Below are 20,467 nucleotides of genomic sequence, written 5' to 3'. Positions count from 1 at the left end.
TAGATCATTTTTAAATATTTTATTTATAGTTAATTAATTAATCGCCTTTGGTGGCCAGCTATTTCTCAGAGAATATTGAATACAGTTAATTTCATTTAAATCGGTCAGAAGTCATTTCATGTCCATTTAGCTAAATTTCCAGGCACTTAAAACCATGTTGCTTTATTAGACTTAATAATTTCGGTTAATTGTTACAAACGCTTTCCCAATTCAAACCATTTTTGTGGCATCATAATGCTTTTAGAAACGTACATTTGTGACTCATCCCTCTTCTAACATTCGAGATATTGTAAAATTGCTTTTTATTCGTCTTGAAAATTACACGGATATATTTCTTCGTTTACTTTCAACATAGGGAGGAAATCCTGAGATTAAATATCTGAAGAAACAATGAAAGTGGATTGCATTTCAGGTCAGAAAATTAAACTACTGTTTAAAAAAATTGTAGAAAAAAAAAAGAATAAAACCATTTAAGAGATTGCAAAAAAAATTAGGATATTGATTCTTAATTTGATATTCATAAAAAATTAATTGATTGAATTTTGAAACAATATAAAAACCATTGTGGTGCAGTAGTATATTCGGAAGTTATCACAGATATAAAAGGCAAAATTCAGCTGAACTTTTAATTAAAATTCTAGTCAAAAATTTAAAAAAAACATGCATATTTCCACCCTTCAAGTTATATATGTATTAAGTTTCGTAACTCTAAATAAGACGGTCTGGTCTGGAGAAAGCTAACACACACTCATACAGGGACACACATATTCAACTTTATTATTAATATAAAATATCATATGTATTATGAAATGTTAACCTTATTTTTTCTAAAATTATTATATGGTGACAAGCCTAATCTACTAACTAATAATTAATATCTTTCAATATTAAAATACTATATTTTTACGTATGATATAATATTATGTTATAGATGATATAATATTATGAAACAGATGATATACAGATGGTATACGGTTGAACAGATGGTATACAGATATACAGAAGTAACAACCTAAACATACTTAAATAAGTCCATTGCAGAGAAATAAATGGCTTTTCACTTCGAAAGAAAATTGAAATAAAAATATATTTTTCAGTTGTATCAGTGAATTTTTATTCTCCAAATTTCCAAAAATATTCATGTTCAGGAATTTAAAAATAAGCTTATTGGAAAATTTACAATTATTTTGCTGAAAATTAATCTACAAACTAATCTATAGATAATCATAGGCATTACATTCTTGGGCTTCGTTCCAAGTCGGATGCTCTAGAAAATAGACAGAATTGTAATTAATTCATTGAGCAAAATTTTGTCGTATTGCAAATTATGGCCAGCTTGTATATTTTTTATTACAATATAATTACTTTTTTCATTTCTGTCTTATGTTTTTAAAAATACTAAAGCACGCTTGTCATTTGATTTATGGTTTTTCTGTTTTTATTAGACGGAAATTTTATTCAATAAATCTGTAATAATATACAAAATTCAGATGAAATGGTTCAAAAATCGATTATAAAACTTTATCTTTAAATGCAGTTTCCATTATTTCACAACCAGATAATACCATTTGTATGGAATCGCAATTTTATTAAATTAATCGAAATACTAATAATGAAGCTTTAGAGGTATTACTGTAGTTTATTTTTTAATATTGATTTAACACAATTGTGGTCCTAATCCATTTCAGAGTTCTAAGTATAGCTTTAGGAGCTTTTATTTACTGCAAATCTTATATATTCATCACCTTCATACAAGATTCATAACTTGCCAATAAAGATTTTTAGCACCCAAAATAAATTGTAACTAAAAGAATTAATCAAATATATACACGAGAAAATAGAACTGAAACTTAATAGTGTTATTATGTTACTCAAACAATACAGTTATCGCGAAGGCACAAGTATACAAAATTACAATTATCTTGCTTATCAGAAAGTGGATGTAAAATTGTAGACCAGACCCATTTTGGAAACATGAAATTGCTGAAGTGAAATAAAAGAGCACTGAAATGTAAAGATTTACGTTACCGCCAACATAAATGTGTCAACTTGTTCTATAATATTTTCTTCAGTAAATGATGGATCCTTCAAATGTTGTTCCAAAAGTAATTCTAAGAAGGGTTTCTGCATTTTCTTTACCACGGTATATTTATTTGATGTAATTTCAGATGTTGGGTTGCATTTTTTATTATTTATAGATTCGATTTTCTGCTTCAATATCTATAAGAAATTCGCAACATTTTAGTAAAGTTATACTTAAAAAGTACAAGGAAATATTATTACAATAACACCTAATGACACAATAATACGTGAAAGAAGATGCGATGCGTTAAATCAGCTATTCCATTTTTTTAGAATTCGATACTCATTATTATACGTCAATTTTCATTTTTAAAAACCTTCTTGCTAATATTAATTTTTCTTACCGTTTTGAATTGTTAGAAATGAGCTCGAATAAATAATCATGATTCAACCATTGGATGGGGCTCTAATTATAAAAGTTGTATTTATGAAAACCAAATTAATCGAATTACGAAATGATGCGTTAAATTAGCTATTTAAATATTTTTAGAATTCGATCTCATTACAATACATCAATTTTAATAGCGCACCTCTTTCTAAACTTTTATCTAATATTACCTTTCTTCTACGGAAATTTTGAATTGAAAGTAATTATCTAAGATAATTAAAGAGAGATTCAACTACTAGACGGAAATCTGATTATAAAAAAATTGCCTTTAAGTAAGAAATATAATCGAAACATGAATTGATACGTTAAATCAGTTATTCCATATATTTAGAAATCGAAACTCATTATTATGCATCAGTATTAATGTCTTACCATTTTCCCTCTTCTTATTTAAATTTAATTTTTTCAGACAAAAATTTTGAATTGAAAGAAATTAACATCAATAATTTATTTGAGATTCAGCTACTAGATGTACAAATTAATGTTTTCTGAAGGATTTTCAAAGATTTGATTGCAAGATAAAGAGAGGTTAATCCCGAGACCAGTGAAGGAAAATATATACACTGAAAGACAAAGTATGATTGGATCGATATTGTTTGTTTTTGAAAAGCTTCTGTATTTATTTCATTGAACTGAAAGCATCAAAGTCTGCTAGAATAAATTTTAATTTTATAATAAAAGTGTGGAATTTATTTTATCTATTATTTATATCAATTATTATCTATTATTTATTATTATTATTATTACAATTTATATCTATTATTATATATATCATTTTTATCTATATTTATATCATAATATATTTATATCTATTATATATTAATATTCATCATCAATTTTGTTTTTTGAATTGGGCGTTATCTAAAAACTTTCTTAAGCATTCAGTTGTTCAGGATCGTTGTATTCATTATTTATTTTAGTTCAACAACATCTAAAATCTTGATTTCCACATTTTATAGAATATATTTTTCCTCTTCTCTAACGAATATTTTAAGCAAAATTTAAAATATTTTAAGCAAAATTTAATTTCTTGTTCTCCCAAAATCTGATTCCAAAGACCGTCTGTCAATTTCAGTTTATAAATAGGAGAATTAATTCTTTATTCAATTCTGTTAAGGCGAAGCCACTTTCTTGACTGCTCATCAAAAATAATACTAAAATATGTTAAACCTGGCAAAATTAATTCTTGCATAATTGATTTTATATTGTATTTGTAAGAAACTTTTGATAATTGTAATATACTTTTTAATGAATACTTTGATTTCTCAGGTAAATTTTTAATTTAAATTTCTTGTAAAATTTCCTCAATTATTGTATTTTTTAATTTATGAGGACTCAATTTATTATTCAATTTCCATTTGTAAATTTAGAATCATAAAACCAATACAAAATTTAATCCATCTTCTTACAGTGTTTTTACAGTATCATTTTCACCTGATCGTGGATAGTCAAACAATGATATTAGCAACAAAAATACGGAATATCATCATAAGTTATGCAATCATTGTTTCTGCGGATTCGTTGCTTTCAAGGAAAACTTTTAGTGGCATAATATTTTTTTTTTAATTTCAAAATTTTGATCTTTTTTTTAATTTAATAGCATGACAAAAATTTTAAAATATTAATTAATATCATAAGCGTAATCTATTATATATTTGTCTTATACCAAAGTTATTTATCAATATAGTAACGATCAATTTAAGGCAGATCCTCTGGTTCTGCATTTAAACCCTATTCGATTACGCATGGGTTCTGTAAAACACTAAAGGATATTTAAGATCAAACAAACAAAAAATTTCTTGATGAAGTAGATTATCGTCGTTCTTTCGTCAAAATCCAAACTTTCCTGCTAAGGTTTATCTTAGTTAGCTTAGACATCGATTTTGAGATGCCCACTGACGGCAATAAAACTTCGAGTCATGTCACAACGACAATTTTTAACAGTTCTGGCATTATTATCTTATTGTTTGGAGGTATTATTATCCAAAAAAAGATTCTTCATAATGCAGCCGGATTTGTGTTGACTGAGGATTATTTATAATCCATAAAGTTCATTTCTTCTTTACATTTCAGAAACAATAAGGGATCAGTGTTAAACTAGCAGATCTTGCATATATTTAAATATTCTTGGATTTCAAATTTTCTGGCCATTACCTATACCAACCTTGCAATTTCATATGAACGATGAATCTTGATAAATACAAAAACTTTGATTAAATTTCAAAATAATTCAATAAAAATGAAAGCTACAAATCAAACAAATATACAAAAGAATAGTACATTAGAAATATATATTCTCCCAAAATAAATTACTTAGTAATTGAAAATAAATTAAAATTTTCTAACTCTTACACCTTTCTTTAAAAAGAATAAAATATTTCTGAAAAAGATTTACCTTTTTGCTCAAGCCACGGAGAAGACGAACATTAGACTTGAACTTCTTACCAACTGTTGTCAAATTGAAAATTATATCAGGATACAGCCAGGGGCGCAATGATCGATATATAAATGCCCCCTCGATTCTGCATTCACAAATTTCAGAATAAGAATTTTCACTATTTGAAGTAATTAAAAACATAACAGGCATGACAACGTGAACATAATACTTAAATTTGCTGACTTAAAATTATTAGAGATATATCATTTCATGAAATCAATAAATGTCAAACAAAGGGAAGATGTATTTACAATCAAGTTTATTCAATATATATTCGATTTGTTTTTCATTGTACTGTTTTAATTGAATTCATGTGTTTTAGTCGTATTAAATAACTAGATGGAATGTTTTTTTTAAGAAATGCATCCCATATTAATATTTTAATAATTAATAAAAGAATAATTTAAGAGCCTACTAAGTTAACAATGTTAGCGAACAAACTGGTCTCCAAAGGTGACTAATGAACTATATTTATACATAAAGAATTAAATGAACATATAATAATAACTGGTTTTAAATTATGACTTCTTACTCTTTTCTTCTCTATTACAAGATTTAATCTTTTCATATGTAAACTCAACTTTATCAGTTCAGGTTTTGGAACGTATTTTCAGTTATTCTAATATATATCTGTACTTAGAATTTACCACCTCCAACAACAAATTATTAATGAAAACAATAATAATATTTTGTTCATAATATTATTCCAAATATCATTATTATGTTAGAGAATGTTTAATAAGTTTATGTTTTTGTATTATATAAATATACATTATATGTTTTTTTAAGTTTTATAACAAAGAGAGTCGCTGTTTTATAACAATGATTTGTTGTGCGATAAATACAACTAAATATTCAATAAACTCTTAGATTCATTGAATGTACTGAGATTGAATGTATTAATTGAATATGTTGAGATAAATATACGAAGTATTGAATGTACTCTTAGATAATTGAGTTCTTTCTGTAGATAAAAAAAAATTACGTAGCTAAAGTAATAAATTTAAAAATCGTACTTAATTTTTCTTTCTTTAAAACGTATCATTTCAAAACAATTTGAATAAAAAGAATTAGTGCTGAAAATTTTATAATTATTCGTCTAACTGCTTTGATATCTCAGCATATAGTCAGAAGTAAGCAAAATTGCATTAAATCTTAAATAAATAGTAATAAAGAATTTTAAAAAATTCAGTAAATAAATAAGTATGATAATTAATAAAAAGGTAATAGAAAAAATGCTAAAATTGTTCGTGCTATGTCATGGTAACTTATGAAGCATGTATATAATTTCAAATATATAAATGTTACATGTTTGAGTGTCATAACATATCATCTTTATCTGAGTCAGAAGAAATCGAATTAGAGGAGGGGAGAAGGTCTTAGCAGTGAAAAATCCTTATTCTTGGGGAAACGTTTAGAAAAAGATTGATTTTTTTCACTTCTTGTTTTAACTATCTAAGAGAGCTTCTCTAATTTAGAAATACCTACGAACTCTTCTGAAAATGAATCAATTACGATAAAAGAAATATTCTATAAAACATTAACTCCTTCAATGCCAGTGACATTTATAGACGCTTAATTTTACAGCGGTTTCCTACGATATATCTCGTAAATAGCAGTGAAGGGGTTAAATGTAAATTTTCATCCAGTAATGAAGCTAGTGAAAATCATTTTTTAAACATGTTATTTTACTTCGTATTAGACATTATCATGCTGATTTTCCACCGTCAAGTACAAATTTGATGTTGATATGACTGAACATAATGAACAAAAATATTGTTTTCTACTTCGAAAAAATAATTATTAGTCTTAGTTTGTTAGCCATATTCTGGAATAAAATATATGAATAAGCCTTTATTAGACACATTACAAAACGACTAATTGTTATAACAGAAAAGAAGTTTAATGTTTTATATAGTGAACGTCGCAGTTAATATATTTCTTGTATCATTTTGTTCAATTAGTTAGATATAACCGTATTACATTAATGTCTATAATTGTTAGAATTTAACAAACAAAAATGAACAATACAATATTTAAAAATATTGTTTTTAAAATATTTCTTTATTCTTTTTTCGTCATTCGTATTAAAAGCACTTTCAGAGACATGGAGTCAAGGACTCCAAAAATAACAACAAAAACTTTGAAAAAGAATAACTCGGTTATACGCATGTGTTCATAGACTTTTGCCAACATACTGCTGAAAGAACAAATTGAAGGTATTGATGTGATGATTCTATTCAAGGACAAATTACCATGTGATAATCAGAGCTAATGAACAACGCGGAATCATTTTGATTCCTGTCTCCATTTACGGATTAAAACAGTTTGTAAAGCACCTTTTTTTATTGTACTAAAAGGTCGTTGCATTAAATTCCGCTAAAAAAATTAAAAACGATTCTATATATTAGATAATATACAAACTTTTTCCTAACGATAAAGGATAGCACGTAAAGATCCATTGGCAAGCGATGTAACTTGTTCACAGGTGCATATGTGCAGATCTATTTCTTTGAGAAGTCAACAGATGAAAATGTACGAGAAAAATTTACTGAGGCTATGCAGAACACTGCACGCTCACTATAATGATGATGGAGGGTGACAAGTTATAATATGAAAGGATTCGTTTAAATATTTCCTTGCAAAACTTCTTTTCTTAAATGCTGTGAATAATTTTATTCATGATTTGCAGTAACTATTTTCTATCGTTATTTCTTATACTATTATTATACAGGGTGTTTATAAAGTCCCGGACCCATTTTGATGTTTAATAACTCATAAAATAATAAAGATAGATTTAAATTAATAACATAAGTGGTTAAATAGACTCAAAAAGTTTCATGACCCTTGTCAATGAACTTCCACGTGTGCCCCCTTCGTCGCACGGAGAATATCAAGTCGATAGTCAATTTCACGCCAGGTAGCGACAAGCATGTCGGCATCCACAGAGCCATTTGCGCACTTTATGGCGATTAACAATGCCAGAAACATGAAAGGATGCTTCATGGGAGAACATTATGCTCTTCAGAAAATCAGCAGCATCTTCTATCCTCCTTAGCATATCTGTTGCAAAGGCCATCCTCCTAGGTCTATCGTTCGGTTCCAAAACTTGAACAATTTGAACTTTGTATGCAGGAAGTCTTAATTTTTTCTTAATAACCTTGTACACCTTCGAAATTGGCATATCCAATTCTGTTGCCTCTGATCTCACAGATATTCTAGGATTGTGTAAAAATGTCTCTCTGACACGCTCAACATCAAAATCACTTGTGCAAGGACGTCTGGAACGTTTCTTATCTTCGATACTTCCAATTTCTAGAAAATTCTTTTTCCACCGCAAGATGCTGTGTTTGGATGGAGGATCTTTTTGGTAAATTCTTCTGAAATTTCTCTGTGCTTGCACTATCGATTTCATTTCTATGAACCACCATAAAATCTGTGCTTTCTCTTGTGGTGTATGCATTCTCCTTAATATCCGCTCGAATAAAACATCACATACAAAAGTACTACATAGAACAAACATATCAAAAGTAAACATAACATTGCAATCGTTGACAAAAACAAAAGAGAGAAAAATGCAATTAATAAGCAGACAATATTTAGAAAAGTACAGATATTTAGACTGGAAAATTAAATTATCTGAAATTAAACACACGCGCAGACGATATTTACAAAAGTAAAAATATTCAAACCTGAAAAGGAAAATATATGAGTTATTCCATCAATAAATGTCATAAGTGTGTTTATATCTTTATTATTTTATGAGTTATTAAACATCAAAATGGGTCCGGGACTTTATAAACACCCTGTATTACTCCCTACCATTAGTTACTAATATTGTTACTATTATTTTTACTCTCTAATATTACTGTCTGTTACGACTATTAATTTCTACTTCAATGACTGACCATTTTACTATTCTAAACGAAACCTCTGAGTATTTAAATATAAAACTTTGCATTAATATAATTTTTTTATAAAATATTGAGAATAATTGTACTATAAATTCATTATCAGCTAACATCATGTTTACGAAATCAAAATTATGTTGCACTAATCGATTAACTGATATTTAATTTATGATCATTTTAAAAATAGTCTTCTATCTTCAAGAACAAATACTCGTACAAATTTTTAAGGTTCTAGGCTACCAAGAAAGTAAATGAAAAATATATATTCCATACCTGAAATACGTCAAGTAAAATAAAAATGTGTAATATAAATTTTTAAAAAACAGAGGAAACCGCAATATAAATGCTCCGTAAAGAAATTAATTCATTAATATTGGACATAAGAATAAAAAAAATGTTGAATTGCAATACATTTTTAATTACTTACTCATGAATAGCGTTTGAGTAATCACAATTCCCTTCTATTTGGAAATTCATAGTGACACCCATGGCAGTTTCTGAAATAGGCAGCATTGAATGAAATTAATAAGAAGGCATTTCAATATTTATGGTTCACAATAAAATTCAGAAACAAATAATGTAACAATTTAATTGTATTTAGTTGGAACATATAGTGGATGCCACTAATCACTTCGGGTCCAGGTCAAAGTGATAATTACATTCCAATAAACAGTACAACCAATATATCATAGAAATAATCGCAAGGAATACAAGGACGTCATGGAAAAAAGAACGTCATTCGTATCATTCATTCATTTTAATTAGAAAAACTGACACCAAATACAAACAAAAAAATTGTATCGGTTTATCTTTAAAACTCTTTTTAAAGTTATTGAAACTAATGCATTTTTAAGGTAGTCTAACATTCTTTGGATGAAGCTTTCTTATGAAATGTTCAAAAGGTTCGGCCAGTGATTGGAATAATTATAGCTTTCGGTCTTCTGACAAAGCAATGGTTCACTCACGTGTCCTTTTCTCTTATTTTAATAAATCATTCCATATATCCATCTATCATACATCACTTTCGCTTACGCGCTATATAGACATTATTCCTGACTAAAGATATTCGGTTTCATCCCTTACATTTTAACAATTAATTAAGAAATTTTAGTGAACTTTTCGACATATCAGCAACTTTCTGCAAATTGAGTCTATGAAATTGATTGTACTCTTTCAGAAATTCGCATTTTTCTTTCATGCATAACACGCAATGTATGATGTTTCTGAAGCTAGCGATGTTCTTTTGTTCAACTTATTATCTCACAGAATGGAAAAAGGCATTATTTCAGGGAATGGTGAAATAAAAATAACGATCTAGAAATAATTTTTGTGTCTTTTTTTATTTTACTTTATTTTATTGCCGACCATAAGTATTTTATTTCGGAGGATCTATTCCACGATATTTTAATGAGTACAACTGATTAATGATTACATCCGTGATCACTACAAGCGGAGATTATTGTATTTTCAATAACTTCCATTATTTCAAATTAGAATTTGACTGAAAAATATCGTTATTAAATGAAATTGTTAAACAAGATATTTTCAAAATTGAGTGACTTACAGTATCAAATATATAGTCGAAGGTTAAGAATAAGACCGAGGCTACATGTTACATATGCGAGCAATATTGCATCATAGAATAATAGGTCATTCAGAAAAACATCGATAATAGTCTGATTTTGCAAGATGGCTAAGTATTGACCGTTCTGTTTAGTACCATATGTGGGAGTAGTTTTTAATAAGTGGTTTAGCTTATCGTAAACCTAATTAAAGTAAGGCAAGAATCACTACTTCTTCAGATAGCATGTAGTACTAGTCGTAATATGATGTTGAAATTATGATATATTCTAGAAATTATGATATATTCTTGAATCTATCAAACCATATAAATATTATCACTGAAATGAAAAAGTATGGCAGTATTCATATTATCCGTGTAATTTCCAGACTGGCTATAAAGCACTTCTTTAAAGATAATTTCACTGATAAAAAACAGCATCATATTTATTAGGTTACCTTAAATCTCAGATAAATAATTTTTTAATTCTTGTAACAGTTAATTGAAAAACATAATAATCCTTATTTTTAAAGTTTTGTCGTATACAGTTTCAATAATTATCTGCAAATCGAGAATAAAATGTATTAATAAAGCGTGAAGTATATAATTATTTATATATATTTAAAATATTACTTCAACTATTTGGAATATATAAAAGGACATATTATACAGTTACACTAAGGAAAAAAATTATTTTTTATAGCAAATGGTTACATGTTCGGATAAAAAAAATAGTTGAATTTCTGATTTTTTATTATTACGAAAGTTAAAGTCTTTCCAATTGTTAAAACATCATAAATAAAAATTTACCTTTATCAGAATTTTATTTTACAAAATATCTAATAAATGCACAATCCCCATCTAGCCCTGGCATCCGTGTTCTATGAAGTCTTATCGTGCAACAAACTCTAAAGAAGTTATTGGACGGACATATTGAATCAATCTCTTCAAGAGGAGATCTCCAACCTCGGCCAAGCTCCATAGTCTATTAAATTAAAACAACAACTGCTCCGAATTCTATGTTCGTTTCCCTATCGCTAAAAATTATGGTTGTGATTCTCAAAGGAAATAAGTCAATTAAATTCACCTAAAGTATTTTATTCTATATAAAGATGAGCAATCCTACAAATTTTCAGGCAGTATAAGTAACGTAAATTGTCTTGTAGCAGGTCTTTTGGGCATAGTTATAAACCAACAGTTCCACAATATGAGTTGTTGGAACTCTTTTCTGAAGTATTCTTCTCTGTAGGCCATACACCTTGGCATCCATATATATAGTCCATTATGGTCTATAATATAAACTAACTTCTATACACTTTTCTTTTTCCAAAGGGACTGTTTTGATAAAGTGCGAAATCCCCAAGTGACGTAAATATTTTATTCAAATGAACGACACCAAAACACTTTCACTTTTGGCATATAAAAATTAAGTGTTGCTTGATTTTTTCTCTATATTTATGATTATATATAAAAATACACAATTTGTTTAAAAATTTCATTTAATGTTTCAGAAAAAAAGCTTTAGAAATAAAATATTTATACTTACCACCAATAATATCCAAAGCGCACAAATGTGACAAAGGTGCTATATCGATCCAAGGTTCTTGAATACGAGATTTTATAGTTGAAATCAGAACATTAGCTTGTTTTTGGAATATAGGTATACAATCATCCAGAATCGAGAAGTGAAATGTTGGCGTTAATAGCTTTCTCTGCTTTTTCCAGTCTGTCCCTAAGCTATAAGATATCAAAAAATTAATAACGAAGTGAACTTCAGAAAGTCTTTGATTCTAAAAGAAATACATTGTTTGTCCTTAATTCTACACAAAAAGATGCTAGCTGTATTTAGCTTAAATGCAAATATTTTAAGTAATATGTATTTGTGATTTGTAAACATTTATATCCCGTACTGAACTTACAACTATTTTCATTAATTTCGCATTATCCCTTTGCGCTCGGATGGTGCCTCTCCCTCACCATTCAAGACGCTGCATCATTTTAGCGTTTTATTTATTTATTTTTCAATTTCGATTGTTAAAAACGCCTACAGAATGGTAAAAGAATGTAGATTACTTTTTCGGGGAAATTCAACTTAAAAATTACTTAGATTATTTTTACGAGTGTAAAGGTTAAATCTATTTAAGTTATCGCCAATGAAAGTTCCATTGTCCAATTGAATGGATACAAAGTAAGAAACAATAAAATACATTATTGACAAATGAATCGTAGACCTTGAAATATATTATTATGTACATTATTACATGAATTACATAAAATTATAATTCATATTGCGGCATGCCACAATCTTTATTTTCAGGCAACGTATCTTTTTATATCTGTATTGCCAAATGTTGCTGTATTTGATGGTAAAAAATTGCTAACAATCTATTTCATGTCATTTAAAACTTGGAATCATTTGCTAACAAAATGTACAAAATCAAAGGGGCAAATTCTGAGCTTAAAGGAGAAGGATGGAATATGCCGATGTCCTAGTGTAGGGGTAGCATGGTTGTTCTTCTGTTGTTCTATCTGTGAGATGTGTGAATGAACCCTCCTTTAAAAAGGGATTGTGCAAGCGAATGAGTGATGCGTGAGTAGCAAATTCGTACTCTTGGCCGTAGTTGGTGTTACTAAAAAAACAAGAGACGCTCTCCCACCGGATTAAAATCGCTGTCTTCGTACCAGCGGGCTTGTCCACGTCAATTGCCATAAGAAACGACAACAACAGGATGGAATAGGCTCCAACCAAAATCTATAATTACTGCTTTCGAACTGCCTACGGGGTTGAGGAGGCAGAATCAAATTCATTACGCATCAGCAAAATACAATAAAAAGCATCCAGTTTGCTGTGTTTCTGTTGTTTTGCAGGTAGTCCAATTAATTAGACTCATCCCACATACAATTTTGAAGTATGTACAATTTTGAATTTGCGAGTACAGAATAGCTGTTACCGAAATTTTCTTTATGGATAACTGATGAAAAAAAAATTATTTTCAAAATTTGTCCACCAGTTGAAGTCAGTTTTTGTTATTGAATTAACATAATAATAATAATGATATTACAAAAATCACTTTGAATATTTAAGCATTTAACGTAACGGTGGATCTAATTTCTGACCCTTTCTTCAAAGAATGTTTCTGCAAATTGTGTGAAATGGATTTAAAGGTTTCAATTTAATTTTTTTTAAGAAATGTCTATTAAAGAGAAAGAAATGTCTATTCATTTTCTATAATCACAATTTAACTACGCTGCCAGTCCAGCTCATTCTCTTAAATGTCAGCTTCATCCGTTTCTTTTGAACTATGTGATTAATTAATTTAACAAGATTTTCGATTGCAAAAATATTGTTCTCTTGTTTTCTTTCATGGAAAATGCGGGTTTATAACCGAGTGATTCCCAGTCTTCAATAAATTAAAGAACTGGTTAAGAAACCAAAATAAAATTCCAGACCAAAATAAAATTTCCAGAGAAAATAAAATTCAGGAGGTTCAAAGGAATAGTAATGTCCATCTGACATCACTGGCGGTAACATTTTCCAGGAAGAGATAGCAACTTTTTAAACAAATATGGCAATAATTGTATCTTCATGACGATAATGTCGAAAAGCAACCATGGTTGCTCATAACTTTTGGTAACAAGTTCAGTTTTCTCCACTATTGTTCTTTTTAATAGTCCAGTAAAGGTTGGAAAAAAACTCACATATATTTAGTAGTAAAAAATGTATCCCTTGTTAAGCATAAATCTTTCTTCGTTTTTTCTTATATTAGCTAAAATTCATCCAATTCACCAGATCATTGGTATAAAGGGAGAAAATATAATGTCCCAAAACTTATATATTCGATTGTCCTCATTTTTCTTGGAATTTAATGTAAAGCCTGGTATAATTTAGAACAAAGAAGATAAATAGAGAACACAAACCCAAGAGAAATTCGGAAGAACCTAAAAAATAATTAAATATTATCAATGAAAATTCTTCGCATTGTTGTTAGGTTATGTACAATATCGTCTTGGTTCTATTTAATAACGCTTATTTTAAATTAATCTCTCAGTTACGGACTCTTCGGCTATTTACGAATTATTCTTAATACATTATTGATATTTGGAACGAATTTGTAAACAAAATATAAAATAATGTGCATAATATTCGAAACTAAAATTACATGTTCGATAGTTTAAATCATCTGTGGAAAAAAGAAATAATTTAAAAAAGGCAGAAAGTAATGGAAAAAAAGATATTTGCCCTATAGAAAAAATATCAAAAGAATACTGCTGACACACCTTGTTACGAGTCCATTACCAATCGCTGGTCGTATGAAAATATATTCCCCGCTTTTATTAATAAGCTCTGGACTGCTCAAAACAGCCTGAAACATATTTATTAATTTAAAACATAAGAACTCCAATTAAAAAAGATATATTCTTCACAATATATATAATTTACCATCAGTATGTGTCTTGTAACTGAAGATTCATATTAATAAGATAATTTATATAGTATCTGATTCGGACAATAAATCAATATTTAAATCTTGTTACTTTTATCAGAGTCCCATTATCAGAATATATTAGGAAATAAGATGGATAATGGATAAGCTTTTATTCTACCTGCAATTGACTGTACAATAGTTAATAACAATTATTTGAAAAGTGCATTCTTCAAGAAATAATAAATTCAGATTTAGAAATAATAAATGGAAGTTTTCTATATGCGCTCCTGCTAAACACATCAGTCAAGTACATAAAGTGTTTATAGTCACGCAGTCTAGCATGTTTCTAAGAATCAGTGGAGGGTTATCTATTTTACAGCTGTCCAGACCGCTGGAATGAGAGGGGTGCGGCATCTTGATTAAAATATGTTAATAGCCTAATTAGTGTGTATGTGTGTGGTAAATTAGAATTCAGCAATTAATATAGTAAAACTATACATATCCTGATTTTTTTGCAAAATCAAAATAGTCACTACAATATTTAACGTGAATTATGTTTAATTAGTCGTCGATTTTAAGGATTATGTGTGTCTTGGCTTCATTCATATAAAAGTTACCCCTTCCGGTAGATCAATTTACTACTTAAATACAAAATATTGAACTGACTGTCATAAATATCAAGTGAATAAAAGAACTGGGAGTGGGGAATAAGTAAGTTTTCGTAACGTTACTTGTGGCAGTTTATATTGTATTGCGGTTCTTGAAAGAACTAATAAGTAGTATCAAGTAATTCGATAAGTTTTCTGTCACTGGAATACGCTGGAAACTATTGTATGTGTAGTAAATTCAATGTATTTTACGTGTAAAAAATTCAATTATAAAGTAATTGTTGAAAGAATAAATAATAATTGCTTATTACAAAAGCTAAATAATTTAAAATGTTTAAAAAAAGTACGTAAAAAGTAAAAAAAAAAAGTATGAAACAATATTTTACGATTTTTCATGGTACGAGATTTATTAATTAAGAGTGAGAAACCTAAATATAAATTAATAGCGCTATTTGAAGGATACATTACTTCATAGAAACGTTTAATATATTGCCGGATTTGCACTCAGTCATAAGACGGCCAGTAGGAAGAGCATGCACAGAAAAGGATTGATTTATGTTTGCCATAATTTCAGAAGATAGATTTAGGCATTCCATGCTTCGCTATAAATTGCCGTTTTGGCATTCCTGAATTTCTTTCTTTAACTGCACATCTTATTCAAATGATAAATATTTATGCAAAGAAACGTAATAAAATAAAAGTTAGGTCAACATAAAATTTGGGAAACTATAGGAAAAAAATGGAAAATAAAATAGAAAATAATTTGTTATTCCTGATGCAAATAAACATATCATCAGAAAGAACAGAGAGCAAAACAATGTCGCAACTAATCTATCATAAGTATTCAATTTTTCAACGCCAAAAAAACGCAAATTCTGCAAATGCATGCGCAGTAAGAAACAAATACAATACAGCGGCATGGTGTTGTCTCGTCGGGACAATTACTTGATAACGACCGAACAGCATTTTCCAGCTTTTCCACAGATGCGCTGCCTACTGGCCATCTTATAATTGGCCGAGTATATACCCGGCATTTACTCATGACCAAAAGCTTAAAACAATGAAGATGTAATATCACCGAATTGGAAGTCCTGAAATACATATCTAAATTTAATCCTTTAAATTATTATTTCCATCATTTCACTAGCATTATATTAAAAGTTTGCAACAAAAATTATTCAATGACAAAATAAAATTGATTTAAATAATATTAATATTTTTTTTAATTAACATGTTTTTTATAAAAAAACCATCCTTGCACTGAGAGCAATTTGTAAAAAATCCTGGGATATTTTGCGACATTCTGAAATTTATGGACGCACAAACAAAATTTATTGATGCATAAAATTTGATTCAAAGATTTTATTTCATAAAAGAATTTAAGGAATCAGAAACTATAAAATAAAGATCTTATGATCTTATGAGAGACCGTTACATTTATTAAAAAAGTTTTAATACATCACACTCTCGAGTATACGGCCTAATGTGGCGGAAAGGCCGGCTGGAGAACAAAAAAGCTGGATAGGCCGGAATTCATAAATTCATTTCTTTGCCAGCTAATACCAGAAAATGAAATTTTTATACCTAAAGTTGGTATTATAAGGCATATCTTTCCACTTCTTACTGAGTACTCCGCCCTCTATTTGCTTCTAGACACGTAGAATATTAATGCGGTCGCTGCCCGGTGAAACATAGAAGCAGTTGCCGGTAACTTGTCGAGTTAAAATAGAAAGCTCTGTCTGTGCCTGATAAAATAGCTATAAATTTCAGAATTCTTTTTCCTACAGTTTATGAAAAATTTTTGAAATTACTTCTAAAGGCACAAAATAAAATATCTTACTTAATTTGCACTTCCTTTTTTATAACATTACACTCTCGAGTTTCCGGCCTAATGTGGCGGAAGGGCAGTTAAGATAACAAAACAAACCGGATAGGGCAGAGTGATCGCAGTCGTGGCACGGGGAATCATAGAAATAGTTGCCGTTAACGTGTCGAGTTATAATTGAAGGCTCAGCACTGGTAGTTTATATTCGTTTACATACTACACTGCATGTTTCAAGAATTGTCATATAAAAAGTAAGTTAAAGGATATTCACTGTTGACATTTTAACATAACTTCTGTAAGGCCTAACTCAAATGCAGGAAACATAAACAAAACATTAACGTTAATCGTAAGCCTAGTTCTTAAAGAAAGGGACACAAACTGATTTTATTTTTCATTGATAAGTGAGTACACAGATATGAAAAGGAAACTCTATGATAAGAGTCAGAGTTCCAGTTTGGGGATTTTGAAAAAGTTTTTTATAGATGACTTAATAGACGCTTTGCCTTCCACATTGAATTAAAATAAAAGAAAACTAGGATGGATAATAAGGAAGCCGTAAAATCACTAACTAGTTACTTTTGATTGTACTGTTGATAAATCCAACAAAATCTGAAATTTTACTCGTTATGTTGTTTAGAGATAAACAAATTGTGAACACAAAATATTCAAAAACAAATTTAGCATAATATGAAATAAAATATTCAACTGAAACCTATAATTTAAAAAAATTTTGAAAGATCCTTTAAAAAAAATTTTTTTAAACATTTTAATAACAGACATTCTTGCAAAGAAAAAAAAATTAGTAAAATATGTGCTAAAAATGCATCCATATTAAAACAGAAAAATAAGTTTTCCATTTTTTTACTTTTTTTTACTCACTTCGACTGCTTCTGCTTTGAAGAAAACGACACATGGTTTAAATAGTATAAGGATTCTAAACAAACCATTCCTTCCGTATATAAGGCACAAACCCATTATTGCTTGAAGTCCACCTAAATTTTGAAAAATGAATACATCACGTAACTTGACATACTCAATCATATATTAAAAAAAATTAAAATTTAAAATTTTATATTATAATTTTAAAAACTCAAAGGTTTTATTTTGACAATACTTTCCATTGAATTATTTAGTCATTTATCATATTATCTAATATATAGAATCGCCGCTAATATTTTCATTAAAAAAAGAAGGCGGGTAAAATTTTAACGAAACAAGCACTAATTGTGATATTTCCTAGAATCGTAGCTTATTCAAATCCTACTGTAGTGGAACTACATAAAATGTGTATTTAAAAATCCAGGCATTAATAGATTGAATATATCACTGTGGCTAACCCACACCTGAGAAATGTTCCTCTTAAGAAGAAAGTTATTAGTTCTCTCTTCTACCTAACTTCTTAACTGGTGTAAATTTAAAATTCTTAGAGTCATGTGCACTTTAGGACAAAAAATAATTAACGATTTTTAATGGCTCGATGGAAAAGACATATTTGTTGAAAGATTTTATTCGGGTGCAAACTTTAATTTTAGTCACTTTTCCATTAATCAAGCGAATAAGGCAACCATATAGTAGAGCTAAATTATACTTTTGTCTCAGATTAAAGGTTTAGAAGGAGCAGAAATTTTAATTTCGCTGTACCTTTTTAAATATTGAAGATAGAAAAATAAGTCCAATTAGCCAAATTAGCGCCTCATTAAAGCAAACAATTTTTGTATTCAAAGATTTTTGATAGTTGCAATATCTTAGAAGTTAGGAACGGAAAGAATTTTCAAGACCTAATATTCATAATAACTGACTGGATCAAGGATTCATGTTGTCAGATATAATAAAGGATATCAGATGCATTATGTTGTCAAATAGATGTAAAGGAAACTAGTTTTGCCTTTCATTTTACGGAGAGGAATTTTTTTTTACTTCAGAAAGATCTAAACTATGATAATTTTTAGATAATATGACATTTATTTAATTCATTTGGTTCAATTACCGTTGATTACATGCAATCCCTTGTATGCTTCATATAAAAGAAAATTAAATAATAAAATTTTTATTCTTGTGAAATAACAAAAAAATGTTAATTTTTTGTGATGAATTGTTCCATGACCATAAATTTCATTCTCATGCAATTTTTTTAACAAGAAGAACCCACTGATTTATGTTATTTTGTTAAACCTTTATTTCTGTAATTTAAGATAATAAATTTACTTATTCTGTTGATTTAATTGAAATATTTTTGAAATTTATTTAAAACCAAAGCGTTATATTTACATTAATAACAAAAAATACTTTTCGGCTTAATGAATTTCCTATTTGATTAATAATCTTTCCCATCTGAAATTAAAAATTTTTATTTTAAATAAAGGCAGAAATTCATTGACTTCAAATAACTTTATACTAATTAGTATTTTACTAATTTAACAAAATTCTACTTAAAAACACGAGGACCAATATATTTAATTTACAATAAAAATTTCTAAGTGTTAATGCAATATCTAGTGCGGCATTAACCATAGAAGAAGTTTTGAAAATATTTTGAAAAATATTGAAGTGCTTGGAATTTGAAAAAGTGTAAATTTCTGCCAAATATCAGACAGAATCGTGTTTGGTTAATTTTTCTTATTTGTTGTGAAATGAAACATAAAAATGTAATTTGAGATTCATCTAATACAGGGATGGCGACCCATTGGCACGCATGTCATTGACTGCACGTGTCACATTATTTAGGGCACGCCGCCGATCAAAACGGTTTGCATTTTAGTTCAAAATAACAAAGCTCACTATGAAATATTATGAACAAACGCGAGTGCTCCCATTCCATTTAAAAAAGGTTACATATATTTGTACGGCTGTTAAAAATTCGCTTGCTGAGAAAGAAATTGATTTGAAAAGAATTGTTTCAGTAACTGATAGTGCTCCAAATATGATGGGGAAAAATAGTTTCATTAGTATATTTCAAACACACGTAGGTCATTCGATTCTTGAATTCGAAACTTCACTGCCTTATTCACCAATAAGTCTTGTGTTCGAAGAGTGGTTTAACATCTCTCAATAATGTAATGGTGTTAGTCACAAAAAAAGTCAACCTCATATCGTCGCTGGCTGTAAATAAGCGAAAGTTTAAGGCTTAGTTTGATGGAGTATAGGTATACAATGGCTTACTAATGTATAATAATGCTCGCCGGCGTCCTGGCATTGGGGTAGCGCGTGTTCTCCGTGATCAGGGTGTCC

At 28.6% G+C, this 20,467-nt stretch overlaps 1 protein-coding gene across 1 annotated transcript in view; it reads right to left on the bottom strand.

Annotated features, from left to right (window-relative positions):
* LOC129987562 (cytochrome P450 4C1-like) overlaps positions 1–20,467 on the bottom strand; it is a 34,322-nt gene that overhangs the window by 8,843 nt on the left and 5,012 nt on the right. The window contains exons 3-8 of the mRNA XM_056095529.1: positions 18,119–18,231; positions 14,658–14,743; positions 11,926–12,116; positions 9,246–9,315; positions 4,866–4,992; positions 2,029–2,220 (exon numbers count right to left, since the gene is read on the bottom strand). Coding sequence (XP_055951504.1) covers positions 2,029–2,220; positions 4,866–4,992; positions 9,246–9,315; positions 11,926–12,116; positions 14,658–14,743; positions 18,119–18,231 — 779 coding nt within the window. The remainder of the gene's footprint in view (positions 1–2,028; positions 2,221–4,865; positions 4,993–9,245; positions 9,316–11,925; positions 12,117–14,657; positions 14,744–18,118; positions 18,232–20,467) is intronic.

The sequence above is a fragment of the Argiope bruennichi genome, chromosome 10, assembly GCF_947563725.1.
Source record: "Argiope bruennichi chromosome 10, qqArgBrue1.1, whole genome shotgun sequence".
NCBI classification, from domain to species: domain Eukaryota; kingdom Metazoa; phylum Arthropoda; class Arachnida; order Araneae; family Araneidae; genus Argiope; species Argiope bruennichi.
This window is presented reverse-complemented; position numbering and strand designations above follow the sequence as displayed.